The following is a 24274-nucleotide window of genomic DNA, read 5'->3' as shown; positions in this document are numbered from 1 at the left end:
TATGTTTCATAATTTATGGCAATATTTACATGATATAGTCCAAAATTGTGAAATTCTTGACAACTTACAATGATAAAATATGAGACATAACAAGTAATTGCATCAATAAAGCCTTTAAATCAAGTTTACTTCAGCTTTTGAATGTTACTCTACCGTGACAATCATGCATACAATGTTGTTGTTTTTTTGTAGTAGTGCTGTGAGATTGCTGATAGTAAAATTATTTGGACTGAATAATGATGATATTTAGGTATCACTTTGCTTTAACATGTTGAATGGAAACATGATTAAATACAATGGGGCATTAGTCAGGGTGTTTCCCTATCTTGAACTCAAAAACTCCTAGACAACATTGTAAGACTGATATACCATTAGTTTTGTATTGGTGAATGAATGAAATTTTATTTATTTTGAAAAATAAAATACTAGACAAGTCTATAAAGTGTAAGAAAAAGCTTTCTTTATTAAAAATACACTGTTATCATATTAGGTACCACTGAAGTGATCAAACAATGAATCAATAATTTTTTTTGTTTTAGTTACTCTTGGTTTCCTATTGACATTTTCACTCAAAACAGCAACTATACCATCACGCCCGTTTCTGTTGAATGCCATTTGTAAATGATATTTTAATCCAGATGCTGCAATTTTCTCAGCCATAATTCTACTTATATTGCCATTTGGCATAATGTACTTGTCAAATGTCTTACTGCCATCACTTGTTACAGCAGATATTTGTACAATTTCAGCACTATCCCCAGGGGTTGATGTTTCACGGTCAAATTGCATGATTTGGTCATGAGTGAACATTTTGAACCCTTTCCTTTTCTGGTCTTACAACAGGAGGTGGTATGCATTCTGAGTTTTCATCATTGTGCAAACCTATGTCACTTAAAAAATTTGGTACACAACTCCTTCTCTGGTTTCTTTACTAGTCATATCTGAAAGTCTCTGTCTTTTCAGTTCCCTTCTTTTCTTTCCTTCTCTTGTTTGTGACTTCTGTACTGAGGACTTTGTCTTTTTATCAACCTTCTGGTTAAACGTCATACAAAAACCCCCATGGACTAAGTTCAAGTGTTCTTTTAGACTTCAGATACGTAAGTTCTCCACGCGTTGTGTTGTGCCACACCAGCAGCAACTCTAACGTCATCATAGATTCACGGCACCAAAAGTGCAATGACTTTGGGGCTTTGCTAGCTATTGTGTAATTTAAAGATTCGTTGGGCTGTGTAGAGCTGAGTGGGGCTAATTTCTCTGCATGATCAGTGAATGATTTCATCACTCCCTGAATTACTTGTCTTGTGTTGTCATCCTGTAGGTCTTTGCCGCGTGGTAAGCCACTGTGTTTGTAGTTATCCCCATACTTATGATATCCACACCATTGACCGCACTGAGAGTGGTTACCATAAGCATGCAGAACAATGTTGAGAATGGCTTTTTTCATACCATCAACATTGTTTTTAGTCTGAGACAGTGCATATGCAAACATTCTTTGAAAATAATTTACGGTTGTTTTGGTCAGTTCCTTATGTATTCCATTGAGTTTGTACAGATGGTTTCCAAGGTTTTTTTCACTTGGTTTGTGTCTGACCATTTCCCAACATCATACTTAACAGAGTCACAAATATTTCTCCATGTTGTGAAGTCCTCGTCCTCCACCAGGGTTCCATATCAGACATCATTTTCCATGGCTCTATTGAATAATTCAACACAGACTGATGACGCCATTGATTTGCTGGATGAACTCCAGTTTAAGCGACAGTCATGTGGAGTTGGCTCCCTTTGATTCTGTGTTGCGTGTTCACATACTAGGCATCTCTTATTGCGGGTACCAGAGTCTAAAATTTTCTTTGACTTGACACCCATTACAGAACCATGACCTATGAAAAATGAACATTACCGATAACTGATTAGTCCCACACAAATAAAGTAAAAAAACTGTCTCAATCTTTGAATAAACATGTAAATCTAAGTTTCAAAGCTCTGACATACTTAGATACATGAACATACAATATGGTGTAATCTGTTACACTTCTGGACATTGCTACCAATATCATATAGTATACAGTAATAAATAATATATGTATATATTGGTATATACAACAGAACTATGTGTACTGCTGTATTCAGTGGAACCTAAAATATCTGTACGCATGATTGGGTTGCTTTGCACTGCAATCTTACTTGCTATGGTTATGAAAACATAGCCAGCAAAGTGACCAGATGAGTGTTGTTCAAGTATCAACATTTTCCTCTACAGCGGAAAATGTTGATACAAACAAACTACACACTCTTCTAGTCAAAATGACAGCAGCACATTACAGTATGGTACATCATTTGCTAAAGCAACAAGGGCACATACATGTATAATGACACCACAGGTTACAATATGTATTAACATGTAATGAGTATATCAAAGCACGGATAGTAATGACCTAATTGTCAGTTAGACTGCCCATAAGTGTCACTAAGCAAATTGTATTTTTTCCAAAATGTGTGCACTTGAAAGGGCAGGACTCAGTGTCTGTCTAAAAAAAGTTGCAGTCGCTTAACCTATGAGGTGTGGTGGATTGTGCCCCTTTTCAATGAGCAAAGTTAGTTCTTTGTTACACATCAAGCAAGTGACAGTGTTTCGCTGTAAGCAACATAATACCCCTCTGTCACTGAGTATTCAAGAAGCTGTTTGGAGGTGTGGCCCGGCACAACAAATGTTACTGGTCAGTTGATTACCCTGAATTAAACTTGTTATGTAGGTCATTTCCCCCACACTCATCATGACCTGAGTTCAATTAGTCTAGAACGTTCTCAAGGTCACTACCCTCAATGACCTCACAACCATGAATTCAATTAGTCATGTTTGGAATGTTCTGGAAAGTTAATTAGTTGTGTAAGAGAGAGAATTTTAGAACAGTAATTAGCATGTCAATACAAGTTCTAGATTGTTCTTATATGCTTATGTAAGCACACAAGTATAAATACTGGGGAGGTTACTGGGACAGCAGGCTCGCAGTCAGACTTTTGGGATCGTGTCTCTTGTGTGTTACTAAACTCCAGCAGTAGTCATTCTCAAGACTTTTCAAGACCTTCACTGCCAACGCTGGATTTACTCTGTGGACTTTGTGCAACTACAAGCCTGCAAGCCGAAGGACTGTTCATTCTTCCGACTGACTGTTACAACTCTGAGACTGGAGCTTTGCCGTCCCAGCTGAGATAAGTAGTCTGTACACTTTAAAGCTTGTATTCTATCCCTGACTTAGCAATTAGTTTTATTTTCGTAATAAATTTTTTCGTTTTCTCTGCACGTAACAAATTGGGGGCTTGTCCGGGAGACGAATATTTTGAGGCCGTTTGACGACATTTTGACAGCCTTTTCAAAACTAATTTACACTGTCAACTCAGCGAAATTTAATCATGGCGGAATTTAAACCAGAGGAAACGGATGACCTTGATCAGGGCACATTTGATTCCCTCAGAAAAGACAACCTTATAACACTGGCCAATTTCCTTAAAGTAGAAGTCAAAAGATCTATGCGCAAGAGGGAAATACAGTACCGTATTGCCAAACATCTAGTTGATTTAGGCCAATTTGAGGAATCCACCCTGAAAGATTATGAGCCCGAGTCTACCTCTGAACTCAGAAAATTAGAATTAGAAATGCAGACAAATTTGGAGATCAAGAAACTAGAATTACAAATGAGAGAGAAAGAATTACAAATGGAAAAAGAGAGACAGGCAGATTTGGAGCTTAAGAAATTGGAATTAGAAAAGGAAAAATTACAAATGGAAGAAAGGGAAAGGCAGGAAAGATCAGAAATGGAAGAAAGACAGAGAGAAAAAGAATTGCTATTAGAAGAACAGCGATTACAGGTAGAAATAAAACGTTTAGAGCTTGGACAGTCAGGAAAATTCTTCCCTTCAGACAATTTTGACATCACTAAGCATTTCAGGTTAGTTCCCCCTTTCCAAGAAAAGGATGTTGATAAATATTTCCTTCATTTTGAGAAAATTGCTCAGAGTCTGAATTGGCCTAAGGAGTCCTGGTCTATGCTTTTGCAGAGTGCTTTGGTGGGTAAAGCCAGAGAAATTTACATTCAGTTGTCAGTAGAGCAGGCTTCAAATTATGATTCTGTGAAGGAATTAATTCTCAAGGGCTATGAGTTGGTGCCCTGAAGCTTACCGTCAGAAATTTAGGGATTGTGAGAAGGTGAAGGATCAAACTTATGTTGAATTTGCTCGAACAAAAGAACAACTGTTTGATCGTTCGTGTTCTACTGAAAAGGTCAGTCAGAATTATGAAAAATTACGACTGATTTTGATTGAGGAATTTAAAAGGTGCATCAGAAGTGACATCAAGACATTTATCAATGAACAAAAGGCAGATACATTAGAGGTTGCTGCACGTTTGGCTGATGATTATTCATTGACCCACAAATCTTCCTTTCTCAGCAAACCATCCCAGTCCTTTTCATACAGAAACAATGCAGGTAAATTTAACTCCTCCTTTTCATCCAAGAATTTTTCAAAGGACAGTAGGAAATCAAATGACAACAGTTCACAGAGTTCAAGTAACACCCCCACATCATCAGATCCCAAGTCTCAATCTCCTTCTGACAAACAGTTTGGTACACTTTCTTGCAATTATTGTAAGAAAGACGGCCATTTAATGTCAGATTGTTTCAAATTGAAAAGAAAACGTGAAGGTCAAAGTGGATCTAAGCCCACCGGCTTTGTTTCTTCATCAACTCAATTAGAGTCTACTAATGTGTGCAACACATTTTCTGAGGTTAAATCCCTCTAGATCTCATCCCCAATTAATGAGGTCAAGGTCAATTCTTCTCATGATAGCATTATGGGTATTTTTGAACCATTTATTCACAATGGTTCTATATCACTTTCTAGTGATTTTTCTTCCGCTACCCCTGTCAAAATTCTAAGAGATACCGGGGCGTCCCAGTCTCTTTTGTTGGCAGATACCCTGCCGTTTTCTGAAAAGTCATTTTCAGGTTCTAAAGTTCTTATTAAGGGGGTAGATTGCAATGACTTTATTCCTGTTCCTCTCCATAATGTCTATTTGTCTTCGTACTTTGCTTCTGGACCTGTGACTTTAGGTATTAGGCCTTTTTTGCCTTTTGAAGGTATTCACCTTCTTCTTGGAAACGACCTTGCCGGGGACAAGGTCATTACTAATCCACTTGTGACTGATAATCCTAGTTTAGATCAGAATCCAGAGCCAATAGAGGAAGAAATTCCCGTCCTTTTCCCTTCATGTGCTAATACTCGAGCCATGTCAAAGAAAACTTCCGAGAATCAAAATACTCTCAAAAATGATGTCACAGATGTTGACTTAAATGACACCTTTCTCAGTCAGGTGTTTGACACAGATCATTCCGTTATCCCTCGTGGATTTGAAACTTCCAGTAAAACTTCGGCTGACAAAAGTCAGTCATTTTCTGGATCAGATCTCATTGCAGAACAACACAAAGACCCAGATATTTTGTGTTTGTTTGACAGGGTAGATGATGAAGGTAAAACTTCAGATAGCTCTGTTTCCTATTATACAAAATCTGGTATTCTCATGTGTAAATGGAGACCTCCAGACGTTTTGCTTGATGACGATTGGGCTATAAAACATCAACTTGTGGTTCCAAAGCCCTATCGTGCTGAAATATTGCGCCTGGCCCATGAAACGCCCTGGGCTGGTCATTTGGAGTAAGGAAAACTTATCATAAAATTCTCAGTCACTTTTATTAGCCTAATCTCAGGCAGGATGGAACACATTTCTGTAAAACTTGTCACACATGTCAAATGGTAGGAAAGCCGAATCAGACCATTCCAAAGGCCCCTTTACAGCCAATCCCTGCATTTCAAGAACCATTTAGTAGAATTCTAATAGACTGTGTTGGGCCCCTACCAAAAACAAGATCAGGAAATAAGTACATGCTGACAATAATGTGTACATCAACTCGGTTCCCCGAAGCCATACCACTGAGAAATATGAAGACAAAGACTATAGTGAAAGCTTTAGTCAAATTTTTCACTTAATTCGGCCTCCCTAAATGTGTCCAGTCCGATCAAGGCTCCAACTTTATGTCTGGTATTTTTCAACAAGTAATGGATCAGCTAGGCATTAAACAGTATACGTCATCCGCCTATCATCCAGAAAGTCAGGGTGCTCTTGAGCGATTCCATCAAACTTTGAAAAATATGATTAGGACCTACTGTTTTGACACAGAGAAGCAGTGGGATGAAGGAATTCATTTTCTGCTCTTTGCTGTTAGAGAGTCAATTCAAGAGTCTCTTGGTTTTAGCCCATTTGGGCTTGTATTTGGACATACAGTCCGTGGCCCACTTAAGCTCGTTAAAGAGAAATTCCTATCAGACGATGATGATTGTCTGAATATTTTGCAAAATGTGTCAGATTTTCGTACAAAACTCTCTAAAGCATGTGAATTAGCCAGAGAAAATCTTGAGTCATGTCAGCAGTCAATGAAAATCAAATATGATAAAAGCACCTCAAAACGGAAGTTTGAACCAGGTCAAAAAGTTCTTGTTCTACTTCCGGTTCCTGGCAAACCACTCCATGCTCGTTACTTTGGGCCATACCTAATTGATAAGAAATTGAGTGATTTAAATTACATCATAATAACACCTGACAGGCGAAAACAAAAACAGCTATGTCACATAAATATGCTTAAGCCATATTTGAATAGGGATAATCCTACTAAAACAAAGCCTGTCAGTGCAGTCAGTTCAAACCATTATGAAGATAGTGATACTGAAACTGACTTGAGTGAAAATACTCTAAATTCAAAGCTGGGCTCGGTCAAGCTTCAGAACTCAGAAATCCTGGAGAAGCTGGAGTCTACAAAGTTGGCACACCTCCAGACAGAACAACAACAACAGGTGAAAGAACTGCTCCACGAATATAAACACCTGTTTCAAGATGTTCCAACGAGGACAAACATCACCTATCACAACGAAGATGTCTACGACAGTAATCCAATGGAACAACATCCAGACAGACTGAATCCTGTAAAAGCGGAATATCTCCAAGAGGAAGCCAAGTATTTGCCGAACAATAACTTTATCGAACTCAATAAAAATAACTGGACTTTGCCATGCATACTTTATGCCAAATTCAGTGCCATTTCAAGTTTTCCAATACCAAATTGCAAGAGGATAGTCATGGTATAGATCATCCTGTTTGCTATTTTTCACGCAAATTTAACAAATCCCAGAGAAACTACTCTACAATTGAAAAAGAGTGTTTATCTTTGATATTAGCTTTACAGCATTTTGAAGTTTATGTTACTTCTTCAAATTAGCCAATAGTGGTTTATATTGATCACAACCCTCTTGTTTTTCTGCAGAAATTTAAAGGCAAAAATCAGAGATTGCTAAGATGGAGTTTAATGTTACAGGAGTTTAATCTTGATATTAGACATATCAAAGGCAGAGACAATTTAATTGCAGACTCTCTCTCTCGAGAGTTTATTGTTATTCACTTTCAAGAAATTTTACTTTAGAGTAAAAATATTTGAGTACTTAAATCTTTTTCAAGATAACATTTGCAAAAGAAAGATTTTTCTTTGAAAAATTTTCTTTTTTGAAGAGGGGGTGTGTTATGTAGGTCATTTTCCCCCACACTCATCATGACCTGAGTTCAATTAGTCTAGAACATTCTCAAGGTCACTGCCCTTAATGACCTCACAACCTTGAATTCAATTAGTCATGTTTGGAATGTTCTGGAAATTTAGTTAGCTGTGTAAGAGAGATAATTTTAGAACAGTAATTAGCATGTCAATAAAAGTTCTAGATTGTTCTTATATGCCCTTATGTAAGCACATGGGTATAAAAAGGGACGTGCACAGCTTCTAGGCAGACTTTTGGGATCGTGTCTCTTGGGTGTTACTACCACAGGGGACTCGTGCTTGTTGTTTATTTGTGTCTGTTTGTTTGTGTGTATGTGTTTGTGTTTGTTTATTTGTTATTTTTAATAAAATAACAGCGAAAAGCTGTTTTGTTAATATTTGTCAATAAAGAGCAGTTTATTTATTTGTTTTTGTTTATTTGTTTGTTTGTTTATATATTTGTTTGTTTGTTGATACGTATTTCCGATGGTTAGGGTTAGGCTTAAGTTAGGGTTAGGGTTAGGGTTAGGCTTAAGTTAGGGTTAGGGTTAGACTTAAGTTACGGTTAGGGTTAGGGTTAGACTTATTCACTCCCTCTATATATACAGGTGTTTCAAAACTCCAGCCGTAGTAATTTGCAAGACTTCTCAAGACCTTCACTGCCAACGCTGGATTTACTCTGTGGACTTTGTGCAACTTCAAGCCTGCAAGCCAAAGGACTGTTCATTCATCCGACTGACTGTTACAACTCTGAGACTGGAGCTTTGCCGTCCCAGCTGAGATAAGTAGTCTGTACACTTTTAAAGCTTGTACTCTAACCCTGACTTTATAGCAATTAGATTTATTTTCATAATAAATTTTGTTTAAACGTTAACTGCTGAGTTCACCCTTTTGTTCGTTTTCTCTGCACGTAACAGCGTGAACGTCTTTGAATCCGTGGTTGCGACTATTGTTTTTGATGTGTTCGACACTTGATGATTGGTAGATTAACATATGAAAATTTGAAGACTGAACACTATTATGTGATTGTTGGCATGGTTAGGTAATAATAGACGGTGTAGAGGCGAGATGGCGAAAGTCCTCGGCTCAAGGGAGCAGGAGCACTACGTCGCTAGCCCTGCGTACAGGTCTGTGTGTTCCCAGCGTTATACAGCCTCCACCACAGACCTGTACACAGGGCTCAGAAGTACATCGCATGCTTTCTTACAATGAACGTTGGTTTCCATAGCTACTACGTGAAATCCGGCCTCACCGATGTCCCTGTCCTGATTCAAGAGCAACTTTCAAACTGCGTGTTGAGGTTTAGATGTCCGATTTTTTTCATATTCAAAAGGCTTATTGATTTACAGAGAACGCCTTTCTTGATTTTACATGTAGCTGTAATTATCACATGAGGGCAATTGAAAATTCAAAGCCAAATAGCCAGCGGGAAAAAATTCGACGACACGGTTCTCACCAGCGCTCGCAATGGAAAAAATTCGCAGTCTCTGAAGTCGGTATCATTGCTCCACTGTGTTTATTTTGGTTGTACGGCCAGTTTAAAAGTCATGGACTTTCTCCACAGTAAAATTCATATAAGTGCCATACCAAGAAGTTCCCTGTGCATTTCAGTATGTCTATTTGGAAGCAAAAGCGTCACAGACATAACCAGTTGCAAACTTTACCGGTTTTCGATACAAAAGATGCAATATATTATCAGCGTTGTTCACGTTGTGTTTTGAGTCTGATATCGAATATAAAAAAACTAATGATTAGAGTGACGACAGAGACCATGCCCGATACGGGAATTGACATCAACTATTGCATTGTGCAGTGACCTGAAACTTCAAACTGATATTTAAATGTCGACAAAGTAAAACATCGAAATGCCAGGAGAGAGAGAGAGAGAGAGAGAGAGAGAGTTCAGTATAGACGCTACACAAACATCGAAAATGTACATCTACTTTCCAGAAATTATAATAAGAGTAGAAAAAATCCAAAAGTGTTGGTTGAAGTAAATCTTCAGATGTTGGTTTCCCAACTTTGCGAAGTCAGACCATACTTACAGAAAATGGCTATCAGAGACTTCTTTAAAAAAATATTATCTTCAACACCACGTTTCTTATGATCGGTGATGTCAATTTTTATTATTTTTACAAAATTTTATGCATTAAACACTCTTAGATTATCTGATCTGCCTGTCACGGAGTTGCAATATATTTCCAAGGGCTGGCACACGATGTCAACTTACGCGTCGTCCATCGAGTGGCCGGTGGTAAAGTGTCACAGATCGCTCCGTCTGTAATCGCGGCCACCTTGATTTTGATGTGACACCCATGTGCTCCCTAGGTTTGAGATTTTTGTAGCCTACAGCATAGACGAATTTGTCGCCCCCACAAAATTTCACAGTCCATGCTTTGAATTAGTCTACACATAGCAAACATGTCTTGCGTAAATTTCATTATCGTCGTTTCAATTAATTCGACCTCTAAATTATTTCGGCAGTTTTAATTTCCTATTAATTCGACGATTTCAAATCGTAATTATTTTTTCTGGTCAAATTGAAAGAGTTTTTACGGTAATCAACCCCGCGCTCGCAGAGGCATGGCAGGCTGCGATCGATGCAAATTACAAGTGGCTATTTCGCCGGCACGAATTTCAATAAAACAAATAATAGCAAAAAGCAAAATCGAACCTGCACAAACTATATTCTGTGATCGGTGGCAAAAAAGTAATCATCAATCGAGGGTACGCAAAATGCTTGATTTTGGGAGCGATCCCTGGCGTCGGGACAGGGCCAGCTGAGGCACAATGTAGCTTTGCGAAACTCAGTCTCTGCGGGAACTTCCCACGTGTTTGAATTCGCGCTAAATTTTAGATTGCCAACCTAGAGGGTCCGGCTAGGCCCGACTAGGCCTGGGTTTTTCACTTTGCCCAACAGACCCATATCACGTGAGGCCATGAGGGGAAATCCACGCAACTCAATACCAAACACTAGCGCACACAGAGTGAGCAAACACAAAGTGAGTACCTCTAACGTCAGCTCAGTAGTCTGTAATAGATCGTAGTCAACTAAGAACCTTGGAGAAAGGCTTAACACTGTGGCTATGCCGCTAAGTCCCTTTTGATTTTTGTCACAGCTCAAAATCGTTCTCCCACACCTCAACCTGAACCATGAACACCCCCACCAGTTTATGATATGACCCATCACAATGGCATGACATCAACGGATCTTGACAGACGGAAGTATTGACAGACGGAAGTAGAAGTTGACATCAGCATACTGGTTTTCAACTCTAATACCTTCTCTGTCTATAAATAGACACGAGAAGGTAAAAATAGCGTTGATCGCGATTTCGGGTTTGTTACTAAATATGGCTGCACGCGCGCGACTTTCGGACAAATAAACTGAAATTCGGACAAATTTTGTTGTTGTATGCGCGGCTGTTGTTGCAGCTTGTTGTAGTCTCAGTCATCAATTCATACGAATAAATGTGACGCTAAATAGCCTTTCTAACACTCGCAGGTTTTATTTTCGTCGTTTATGCGGAAAATGCAGACAAATGTTTATTTATGCATATTAATGAGAGAGAACAGTGACGTCATTTGCGAACAGCGCTATTAGCGGGAATGAGGGACTGGTCAGTTTTTTCGGCTAAGAAGGCAGGTGGATTCATGGGGTCACCCTGTTTTTTACTTTGGTGATGGGGTCACCTATTTTGAAATGCCAAATTGGGGGTCAGTGTGTTTTTAAATTTCGACGCGGGCTCATACTTGCCTAAAATGCATCAAATGCATCATGCTAGCCATGAGATTCATTATTCAATTTCACTTTTCGACGTGCCCTTTGGGCTTTAATGATAATAAGACATTTTTCAGAGCCCTGTCATAGTGCACAACTTTAATATATCAGACATACATATATCTAAGATCTATGTATGTTGAAATTTTTCAGCGCGCCCTTTGGGCGCATTTCTTTAAAAATATCAAACAATATTTCTCAGCATGCCCTTCAGCCGCATGACTTTCATAAATCATATATATATATATATATATATATATATATATATATATATATATATATATATATATATATATATATATATATATATATATATATATATATATATATACGGTATATATATCAGAAATATCTGGATATTTCATATTTTTCAGCGCGCCCTTCGGGCGCAGTAAATTAATATATCAGAGATATATGTCAGCAGTATCTTGATGTCTGTAAATTGAAAGTCGATCTGTTTTGCAAAGTGCACTAATCATTATGAAATCTGCAGTTCATATGAAAAGCATGAAAAGTTCCTGATACTTTTCTGTTTCCTCTATGAGAATTTAGTATTAGAAAGCAATATGCACTAATATTTCACAATCAAATTTTTCTTACAACAGTTCTGGACATCTGGTTGTGCATAAAAAGAGTGGTGTACATTCACGGCTCATTCAAAATACTGTATTCAAACTTTAGAATTGACACTTTGAAGTTCCTATCTTACAACTGACATGACAACAATTTCATTAAAACACTGAATGACTGAATGTTTAAAATATACTCCAAAAATTATATATATATATATATATATATCATTTTTTCAAGCCCCAAAAATTTGCTGTGCAGAGACACTCAGATGTAGTCGTGTGTTTTTCAATTTAGTTTCTAATATATATATATATATATATATATATATATATATATATATATATATATATATATATATATATATATATATATATATATATATATATATATATATATATATATATATATATATATATATACGCACTGAATTTTTCAATTTAATTTCCACTTTTTGTTTTACCTTTGTCGTGCGCAGGGGGGTCACCCTGTTTTCGAAAGTTGGAATGGGGGTCAGCCACTTTTTGACGCTGGCAAATGATAATCCAACGTCCCCTCAGGGCAAAGAAACTCACCAGTCCCTTATGTACAAGTCCGTTGATGTATGATAAACAGATTGATTTTGCAACATCGCTGCTTAAAAAAAAATTCTTTGAAGGAAGAATGCAAAAAAAAAAAAAAATTTGCCATGATTCACAAGGAAAAAAAAACATCAAGTGGAACATGTGAAAAAAAAAAATGGGCCCCCCCCTCTGAAAAATCTTCCAGACCCCCCCCCACGATATCAAATGGTCCACCCCTCAATATTTGTCCAGTTAACTTAATAACAGTGTTGTGTACATAATTGGAAATCAAATTTCCATGACTACAGAACAGTGTACTTCACTGGTTGAAGATCCACTGACCTTCAAAATTCCTGAACTCTTGAGTCAATTCAAGAATTCACATTTCTTTGAGTCAACCCTTTACCAGTGTAAGTGACATTTAAATTTTCCTCGGCTTAAGAAATAACTCTTTAATCAGTGGAACATTTATTTGACTTAGAATTAAGGCACCCTGGTCAGACTGTAGACAGTAGAAAAAGTCTGACCCTAGACAGTACAAAGGTCTACGGTTAGACATAAAGTGACACTACTCTGACATGTAACATATTATGACATTTCAAAAAGTCAAATTAGGAGACTAAATGGGACATTGACAGTCCATAGATTTTTCGTTTCGGACATCTGGGTGATAAACGGTCAAGATGGAATGGAATATTTCATAAATTTTGGTATATTGAAATAAGTTGTCAAAAGGCTATGTCAATGAGAGAATTCCCCTATAAAGTAACATTGCTTTAAATGCACCAGTTCCAAGTGGATAACACCAATACAAATGTCTTCTATTGAATTATATAAATTCCATGGTTTGCTATAAACCTAAAAAAAGACTGTTCTGTCATCATGTGGTGAACATTATCCCGATACAAAAAGCTAGAAATCAATTAATTCATACTTCAAATTAAAAGGGAAGAGATCTATAATTTGCAGTTTTCTAAGATTTAATATTACATTAAAACATTGAATGTTACATAAAGTTCCTATATTTTTTCATCATTTCACTACATGCATCATTACATACTACAAAACTTATAATTTCAATATATGGTTTTAGTTTATCTGAGAATAATATGCTCTACTGAAGCCTAAAAGCATTCGAATAAGGCTCTTTAGCTTTGTCTTCAAACTGATGATGCTACTGTGTATGGCCTGATGCTTTCTTCATGTTCCTTATTGCCGTGGTTACAGTTGTCTTTAGATGTGTGACACAGGATGATAATTGTTGATCTATTATGTTCAGACTGTCATATTGATTTACTACGGTGGATTTTAATCCAACTAGGTCTTCCACATTGACCTGAAACAGGACAAAATTCGTGACAATGACTTTTCGCTCCTGTATTGTGATCAAAACAAGCCAACAATTGTATGAAACATGGACATACATACAGACAGACTGACATACACAGACTACCACAGAGTGATGACATAGGCCCCCAAATGTGTCTTGGCCCATGGAGAATGATAAAGATACAACAAACAGCTGGATGTAAAGATTAAATAGTTAAATATACAGGCACTCAGGGTGAATATGTTACATCAATTTGATTAGTTTCTTGTCCTTTTCTACATCTGTGATAATTTTTTAGGACAATCAATCTGCAACACATATATAGACACATAGCAAAATTTTCTAGATTTTTCGTGAACAATAATTGAAATTGACTGAAATACATAACACGCAACCAATGTTTACACATTGCCCATACACCAGATACATGGAGAGATTTCAACATACAATCATTAACTCAGAAACCCTACAGGCAAAAACAAACGTTGTTCTATTCCAGTACAACTGGTGCATTCTCATTTGGAACAACTTAAAACTTAACCAATTACACAAGGATAATGACACAAGAGATCAACTTAAGAAATTAAACTGTAATGAACTTGACTATAGTCCTTTCAAATCCTCACCTAACTTGACATCTTCAACTAATATACACTGCACGGTTAATTGTGTGAACAAAGACATCAGGAGTGGACCATTTGATATTGGGGGGGGGGGCTGGAAGATTGATGAGGTACATTATTTTTTCATACGATCCATTGTACATTCTTTTTTCCCACTCTCCCACCTTTACTTTTTGTCAAACCTTCTCTGCCTGACTTTTTTATTGACATTTGCTTGGAATTTTTTTCATCTGCCAGGACCCTCCCCCCGATATCAAATGGTCAACCCCTTGGTATTGACCATGTTTGCAAAAAAGAGACACAATGACCAGATGGCAGGAATTGTCTGAACTATTGACAACCTTGATACTCTTAAACATTGCAAAACTTTAGGAATATATTTGTTGGAAATCAAACCTGCTAAAGTCACCTTCAGCTATGCTAATTATATTTTTACTGCATTTTAACACCAAATAATAAATTTGACTGTTTAAGGTAAAACAGAATAAAATAAGTGAGTTCCCAATACCTTAGGGACGATTCAGAATTTGCTTCCAGGGGGAAAACTAAAATTAAAAAACGATTCGCTGAAAAGCAACTTGAAGATGAGACAGCCATAAATTTATTTTCAAAAAACTTTAGAGTAGATGTAAGCACTGTAAAAAGTTATGTAGAACATTTAAAAAATTTAGAAAGCGTTAAATTGATGAGAATGAAACAAAGAAAAAAGGAACTATGGCTGGTTAAAGTTGCTCTTGAGTGGGAACCTTCAAATTACCAAAACAAAAAAAATTGAAAGCTGAAAAAGTTCAAATTATAACCGTACATATACATGCACAACCTTCATTCAATTTAAGAAAACTGTCAGGGAGAGATATTGTAACAACTTATGTCACAGATGAGTCAGAGTCAGATAGCAGTGACTCTGAATTGGAAACCTCTGTCATAAGAGTCATTGAGAGTGAAATTTATGAGTGGTTCTGAATATGATAGTGACACAGACACTGACACTGACAAAATCCCAGAGAATCAACGTGACCATGTTACTTTAAGAAGTGGCAGAGTAGCAAGTCATTTTGTTTTGAATTAAGGTGGAGCTGCATGTTGCCAACACAGTTTTTTTCAAAGCAATAAGAAGACAAGGGAAACCCCCTCATACCATATATTTTCAAAAAGCAGAGACTCTAAAGTTTAGTATGGTAGCAGTAGTTTACTCAAAGAAGTGGGTGTATATTCGGGGTAAAAAACCTCAATTTCGGTATTAATGATAAAAATTAATTTAAGTCAAAAACTAGCCAGTATTTTCTGAAATGTAATATTTCACTTGAAAGAAGAGTATATGTAAAAAAAACTATTTTATTTGGCATTATCCATCCTCATTTAAAAATCGTAGGGGTTTAAAGACTGACACTCTAATAAGAGTCTAATTATTGATTGAAATCACCATCAGCAAAACTAAATTGCCTCTTATTCAAAATGCCTCTTATTAACCAGATATGAACTGTAAATGCTCACGTGTTTCATTATATATTGAGGTTATGTGTAAATTTGAACCTTTGCCACATGTTTGAAACTTCATTGAAATTATTATGATCAACATAATGAACAATAATCACCGCTGATTAATTCTAAAAGGTCATGAAGTATACAAATATGTAATTAGCTGAAATAAACATAGGGCCAAAGTCCCTGAAGCTACTATAGACATGGATACAAAATTAAGTATTTCCTGACTGTAGGAAATTATCTCACTAAGGTCATCCTAGGGACATGTAAACCAAATATTAAAGTTGTCTGACCAGCGGTTTTGAAAAAACAAGCGACTCAACAGTTAACAGAGCTCTGCTGTGTTATGTAGAGAATAACCTTTTGTGACACATGTATTGATGAAGAAGGTGGATATCTTTGATAGCTCATTTCAGGATGGCCTGACCAAAAATGGAAAAAAATTCCGTAAAAATACAGATTTGCATATTTCATCAGACTATATTAGTCTATAATAGCAAATAAACGAGAGTTAATTACATTCTAATTAAAGTAAACAAGACTTGCTTAAATCAAGATTTACGTCATAAAAAAACAGCATATCTGTCAGGTTATAAAGAATCTCGAGCTGGTTATCTTTTAATATCAGTATTTTCATCCTATTAACCAAGCACAATTTAACTTTCAAATTAACATTGTAAGTAAGTTCTGTTGAATAAGTTGAGACTGTACGTACTCAGAGAAAGCACACTGAAGAGACAAATGTTTGAAACTTAAGAAGTTCAAGGTCATCAAAAGCATTATAAGGAATCATGTTACACATTCATTGCACTGTTTACACAGATTGCATAATTGCTATAAATAGCACACGAGGAATCTTACAGCCCAGCTTTACCATAAAAACCCTATCACTTTGACCACTCTTTTAATTGACCACTCTATTTTTTTCCTCAAAAAGTAATCTTATTTTATCCTTACCAAGTCAACCATAAATGGAAATTAGAACTGTCTCTATCTCTATTTATTTGACCACCCTATCATGACAAACTATTATGAGCAATTTCTTTTAGATAACATAAATGGTGGTTCAGAATATATCAAAGTTGGGATTCAGGAAAGTTGCCTTTACATGTTTTAATCCTCAATTCACTATGAACTGTCAAAAAAAGTTGAACTTTCTGATAATTCCACACTAAAATTATTTTGGCTTTGATGATTTCCTAATTAATTCAATTATTTAAAATAAAATCATATTAATTATTTTTTTCTGGGTGAATTGATAGGGTTTATACAGTACAAGAATTACATACAATGTAAGTCAAACTTTGACCAAAAATGACAAAGAAATTCCTTAAAAATAGTTTCTCAAAATCATATTTTTCATCTAAACAAAAAATATCAAATCAGTAAGTACTGCGGTTCTCAAGATATTTGAGTGGACGGACGCCTCACAAACGAACATACATACATACATACATACAGACTGACGCCGGACGGATACCCATCCCAATAGCTTCTATAGACTATAGTCTATAGTAGCTAAAAATATTAAAGTTATTTGACTGCGTTTATTGTACCACCACTTTATAGCAAGTGTAATTACCGTTGGCCAAGTCCTTCAAGCCATATATGCCGAGCTGTGAGATATGCAAATTATAAATTAGCTGACATGAAAATGTGAAATGACTTTCGATATTGTTTTAACCTAGTACCTGGTATAATCATCAATGTACATAGCATATTTTGCCAACTTTGATCAAGTAAATCCCGGTATATATCCATAATAAGCAAAGTTCATATGTATATTAGGAATTGGCTTAAGTAAAAATGCTTAATGATTGTCAATAATGTTGTATCATGGTATCTGTAATATGTGTAGCAAATTTTGTCAACTTTGGTCAAGTCAATTCAGATATATATCTCTAATTAGGAAAGATCATTAAATACGCAAATTAGGAATTGGCTGAAGAGAAAATGCTTAATGACTTTCAATAATGTTGTATTATAGTGTCTTTAATGTACATAGCAAGTTTCATCAATTTTGATCAAGTCAATTCAGATAAATATCCCTAATTATGAAAATTCATTTAATATTCAAATTAGGAATTGGCTGAAATGTCTTTTGACTTTCAATAATGTTATATCACAGTATCTTTGATGTATATAGCAAGTTTCAACAACTACAATCAAGTTAATTCAGATATATATCCCTAATTGGGAAAGTTCATTAAATATGCAAATTCGGAAGTGGCTGAAGTAAAAATGCTTAATGACTTTCAAAAGTGTTGAATCATAGTGGCTTCAATACATGTAGCAAGTTTCATCAAATTTGGTCCAGTCATTTCAAATATATATCCCTAATTAACAAAGTTCATGAAATATGCAAATTAGGAATTGGCTTAAGTTAAAACGCTTAATGACTTTCAATAATGTAAAATCATAGTATCTTTAATATACATACCAAGTTTGGTTAATTTTGATCAAGTCAAATCAGACATATATTCCTAGTTAGGAAAGTTCATTAAATATGCAAATTAGCATTTATCTTTCATGTCACCCCTTAATGGTTCCCACTGCTGATATATCTTGGTGTGATCAACATTTGTAGCAAATCTCATCAAATTGTGTGTGGTCGTTTTTAATGTATATCCGTTTTTTTTCTAAAATCATTAATTATGTAAATGAGCAAAAAGTATGCAAGCCACACCCACCAAAAACTAATCAGTACTTGCCATTTGCTAACTGAATCTATGTACCAGATTTAATTCTGATCTGATAAGTCGTTTTTGAGATATCGGACCAACAGACAGACACACAGACGGACAGACACACAGACAGACAGACGGACAGACAGACAGACAGACATTGCTGCGACATATGCTCACGTGTGTAAACACTTGAGCAAAAAATGTAAGAGCTTTATTGCCAAACAAAATCAATTGATAGTCGTTTTGTTATATAGCATTTAAAAAACATAATGTGAAAATTTGAGAAAATTTGACCCAGCTGGAGTGGAGTTAAATTTTTTGGAAATTTCGAAATTGCAAGGAAAAAGAAGCCAAGAAATCGGGTGATTTGCATACATTTGCATAAATTAACACTTCTTTATCACGCAACTTTCAACTGCTTTACAAGTTACAAGGTAAACCCAACCTTAAAAAGACATTTGCTGTAATTTTTAGCATTTGTTCAATGTTCATCTCTGTGTATCAGCATTTGTTTGTTATTCTATCACTGCATAGAATACCCAATGCTGTACTTAGCCATAGACCCTTTCTCGAGGGTCTATGATTTAGCAACATACAAGTGTGAATATAAATGACCATTGTTATTGTTGACAAATGAATTCTAGTCATGATCCGAGATCTCTTTTCAACAAAAACAACCCTGACTGTTCACTGTATGGTTTGTGTTGACATGCTAAATACTGGACATTTCATGACGCTTCAGGGAGGAGAACAATATACTGCAGTAGATGCATAAAACAAACCACTGTGAATATTACCGAATTTGACAGCTAAAGGAGTTTAACTAAACATGTTGAGTTTATCTGTCACCCAGGTAGCGTCTATGGTTCTCTTTTGTAGAGATCAGAAATTCTGGGCAAATATTAAATTGATGTTTTTTTTCCTTGGCCCCCCCCCTAAAAGATTGTGGTATTTTTGTCTGCCCCCCTCTAATTTTTCTTGGGAAAAATGGGTGCCCCCCCTGAAAATCCTCCAGCCCCTCCCCCTGGAAGTAAATTCTGAACCGTCCCTTAGAAGGTCCAGGTTGCAGATTTTATCTTAAGAAATACAGGATGGAAACAGAAAAACACTTGTACATGAAAGACATGACAACATCGTTTATGCAGGTCGCCATGTTTACTTGCATATTCATTCCATAGAGGGTGCTAGATATAAGGAAAATGAACCTCCCTAGTTTTGGATCTCAAAGCTGGAACTCTGAGCAAAGGGGAACTTTCTTAACCCTTAAAGTGCCATAGACTTTCTTTGCAATCAAACTCCTAAGCCAAGGACTTTTAGAACCCAACTTCTCAAAATGTTACGCTTTTTTCAGACTCATGCAGTTCATTTTCTGTGATAAGAAATCCTAACAACCCATTATTATTTCCAAAGCTCAGGATATGAAGAAGCAGTCTATGACAATGAAAAGTTTCAATTTACACACTGAAGGTGTAAAATTGGGCTAAAATGCACATTTTTGATTCAAAATTAAATAAAAATGATAAAAGTTTCTAAAAATGTATAAAAGTGTAAAATGTGTAAAGTTCATCAACAGCCTTCAAACTTGCATAAAATTTTCATGTTATCCAAACACATGAATTCAGGTACATGATTTCAGCGTCATGTAACACTGTATGTGAATAAACAAAAACAAACAAACAATTAGTGTCTTTCAAAATAATACAAATGCTCCCTGTGCGAATGCATCTCTACAAAAATTACAAATAATATTTCACATGCAGTACAATTAATGTAGATTGACAGCTACTTTGTATGGAGCAACAGCATTGCCTTGCCTAAACACTGTCTTTTACTTGTCTATTGTATTTGTTTGTTTGTTTGTTTGTTTGTTTGTTTGTTTATATATTTTATTTCTTCTGGTGGAAAGGATTTTCCAGGGAAAAATTCAGTGCATGTTCATTTTGTCATCAGTTTACTATGATATGATTCTTTCTTTTTGTTATTTAAAAACTTTGTCTTCAAAGTTAGAAGAGATTAATTGTAGAATTTTTTGCATGTAAACACAAACAATTAATTAGCTTACACAGACACAAGGCTCCATCGTACATGGAGGAGTAACTATTGTGCAATATATGTAGAGAACTATAGGGCATATTCAGCTGACTCTGGATAGTTTGAACCGCCAGTACAATAACAATGAAGAGTTGAAGACAAAAGCACATTTTACTAACCTTTTTATCGATTAATTTTGGTGTTTGGCCCAACTGGCATTAGTTTAATTCATGTACGCATACTTAACTATCTGTTGCTCGCTTTTCGAGTCACAGTCTCGTACTACCCTACATACTAGTCAATCCGTTCGTCAAGTTTGATCTCGTATTTTGTCAAGCATGCCACAAAATCCACCATGAAATGGCAAGAAACCACTAAATATCGATAAAAAAGTTTCATGTTCGGTTTTTTCAGTTAGAAAATGCGTAACATGTAGGAAATAACTCAAATTGTCAACAGTTCAGAACAACTACATTTCATTTGACAAACTGGATCGACTTTCATGACCGTGTCACTCCAGGACGGAGGAGGTCAAATATCAACAGTATGGGCTTATCGGTAGTCCAACGCTCGAAAATTGACAAAAATACACCTCAATTCAACCAAATCCTTACAAATTTCTCAATCTTGCATGTTTAGGGCTTCGAAAACCTCAACCCTCGGGCTCCATGTCGAGAGTTTGGCATCACACAGTGCCGCCATTATTGGCCGCCTATACGTTCGAAGTTCACAATCATGATCAATTTGGTCAGCAAATCGTGTCATTTTTCCATAAAATATTGTCAAAAAAACTGTAAAATCTGTCTTTCCAGCACCCAGATGGCAGTAGCTTGGCATAACATAATTGTCCACTGTCTATGGCATGATAAAGGTTTCAAAACGTACGTATGGGTTTCCTTCAATACACTCTGGCTGTTACGGTCAAAATCAACATGTACATCTCATCATTTGGCCCGGATGTGCTATTTTGCGGGTTGCGGGCTGCAGATTGCGGGCATGAAAAAATGTGAGTTTTTTGGTATCATTTTTGCTAGTAGTTAGAATAAATGCTAAAATAGTATCTAGATGTATTTGTTTATGGAATAAAAGCCCTGAACTTCTTGAATAATGCAGTTATTTTAGCTTACATCTGGTAAAGCGCCACCCACGTCAGAATAGTCCATTTCCCATCCAACATTGGCCGTTGCACATGCACCCAATCGAAGCTTTCAAAATGACATGAGTACTGAACACGGATGAGTAATAATATGAACACAAGACAGATTTCACAACTCGCTATATTAACTTTTTATGTTATGATTAGGATGGATAGTTTAAAACTAAGTTTCGGATCGTTGACAGCACAGATGAACTGGGAGATGAACTTCAGTTCGTTGAAACTGGACACGCTGAATAATTTGTTACTTTTTCATAGAATGCCATGCCCTTCTCACACTTTCAGATTAGTTCAACTGCCGATAAAAGCACAATTTTCAAAATCGTTTTCAATGCCGTTGAAAATTATTTTTAATTGTGGTGAACACGATTATATTAGTCCGTGGGCTGGAGGGGCCCACCGTGCACCCCCTCCCATAAACCTACTACATGGGTATTTTTTTGGTCTTTGGGATCTGCTGAACTAGAAAAAAGATGTTACATTGGATATTTTGGGATGCACTACCTGTCTGCACTGGTTTTTGATTTATATGTACCGCAAAAAATGGCGAAAAATGGGTAGGGGTAGGGGGTACTATATCCTCCCCTAAATTGAGTAAACCAGCATGAAACAGCACAAACCTTACATTTTTGGAAAGCTCAGATACTGCTCTTTCCGAGGAACACCAACTTTAGCAAAATTGATCTGTGAACATAGTATAGAATGACTTTAAAATGATTATTTTTGACAATTTTGAAATTTTTTACCCAAAATACCATGTAACAATTGTGATATACTTTTTATCAAGCAAAATTTTCACAACTTTTTGTGTTTAAATTATTTATTCTGACATATTAAACAAGAAAAAAAGTGTTAACATCAGATATTTAACTCTACACTACTTCTCTGGAGTCGATTTTGAATTGCGTGTATCTGTGTGGGGTGTGCAAAAGCTAGGGTAGGGGAACAACATTCTTTCCATGATGAAGTAAACTGGCTTGAAATGCCATATACCTTATAGTTTTAGAAAGCTGAGATACTGGTCTTTCTAAAATGCATACGGTTATAGTAAAACAAGCGACCTAGCGGCCGATATAGCTCCGCTGTGTTTATGTAGAGAATAATTATTTTTTACACATGTTGATTAGGAAGGTGGAAATCTTTGATAGCTCAATGCAGAGGCCAGAAAAAAGTGGCTAAAATAAGCTGCAAAAATATACAATTGAAGATTTCATCATACTTTGAATATATCACATCAGATCATCCCTAAGAACATGTCAACCCTAAGAACATGTCAACCAAAGCTATCTGATGAGTAGTTTTTTGAGAATAAAATTTTCTGACCAAAGATGGCAACAATTGCCCCAAAAAATGAAATTGCAGATTTCATCATAATTTCAAGAGATCAAATTTAGTTCATAACTTCATCTATAGAAACCTGTATACCAAATTTCAAAGCTGTTAGACCAGTACTTTTTTTGAGAAACACATTTTTTGACCAAAAATGGGAAAAATTGCCCCAAAAATTCAAAATAGCAGATTTCATCATAAATATCATTTAGTTCACCTATAGAAACCTGTATACCAAATTTCAAAGCTATCGGATGAGTAGTTTTGGAAATACACGTTTTGACCAAAAATGGCAAAAATTGCCCCCAAAATACAAAATTACAGATTTCATCAGAAATTCATTATATATTACTGAACTCATCTGTAGAAACCTGTATACCAAATTTGAAAGCTATCAGACCACAAATTTTTGAGGAACACATTTTTTGACCAAAAATGGCAAAAATTGCCCCAAAATTACAAAATTGCAGATTTCATCATAATTTCAACAAATGTCATTAAGGTGATCTGTAAAAATCTGTATACCAAATTGCAAAGCTATCAGATGAGTAGTTTTGGAAATACACATTTTTTGACCAAAAATGGCGAAAATTGCCCCAAAGATACAAAATTTCAGATTTCATCAGAAATTCAATATATATTACTCAGTTCATCTATAGAAACGTGTATACCAAATTTCAAAACTATTAGACCAGTACTTTTTGAGAAATACATTTTTTGGCCAAAAATGGCAAAAATTGCCTTAAAAATGCAAATTTGCATATTTCTGCACAATTTGAACAAATCTGAAATAGATCATCCCTAGGGACATATGTACCAAATATCAAAGCTATCTGACTGGTAGTTTTGAAGAAGAAGATTTGTAAAGATTTTTTTACCAAAAATGACAAAAATTGCCTTAAAAATACAAATATGCAAATTTCACCACGATTTGAACAAATCTGACTGTAGTCACCCTAAGTAAACTGCATATCAAATTTCAAAGCAATCGGACAAGCGGTTTCAGAGAAGAAGATTTTTTACCAAAAACAGCAGAAAATGCCCCAAAAATACAAATGTGCAAATATCACAACAATTTGAACAAACTT

The 24274-nt window shown here is 35.8% G+C and overlaps 1 protein-coding gene across 3 annotated transcripts in view; it reads right to left on the bottom strand.

The window, feature by feature from the left end:
- Window positions 1-438: 438 nt before the first annotated feature.
- The window catches only part of LOC139144565 (kinesin-like protein KIF28P), a 503294-nt gene continuing 479458 nt past the window's right edge, over window positions 439-24274 (bottom strand). For 2 of the 3 annotated variants that reach the window (XM_070715274.1, XM_070715276.1), the window contains exon 21: window positions 12995-13881. In XM_070715274.1, the coding sequence (XP_070571375.1) occupies window positions 13720-13881 (162 nt within the window). In that variant the 3' untranslated portion in view covers window positions 12995-13719. Of the gene's footprint in view, window positions 1881-12994; window positions 13882-24274 lie in introns of those variants that run through there. The other variant, XM_070715275.1, reaches the window with a different exon arrangement.

This window comes from Ptychodera flava, chromosome 11 (genome assembly GCF_041260155.1).
Source record: "Ptychodera flava strain L36383 chromosome 11, AS_Pfla_20210202, whole genome shotgun sequence".
In the NCBI taxonomy this organism is placed as follows: domain Eukaryota; kingdom Metazoa; phylum Hemichordata; class Enteropneusta; family Ptychoderidae; genus Ptychodera; species Ptychodera flava.
This window is presented reverse-complemented; position numbering and strand designations above follow the sequence as displayed.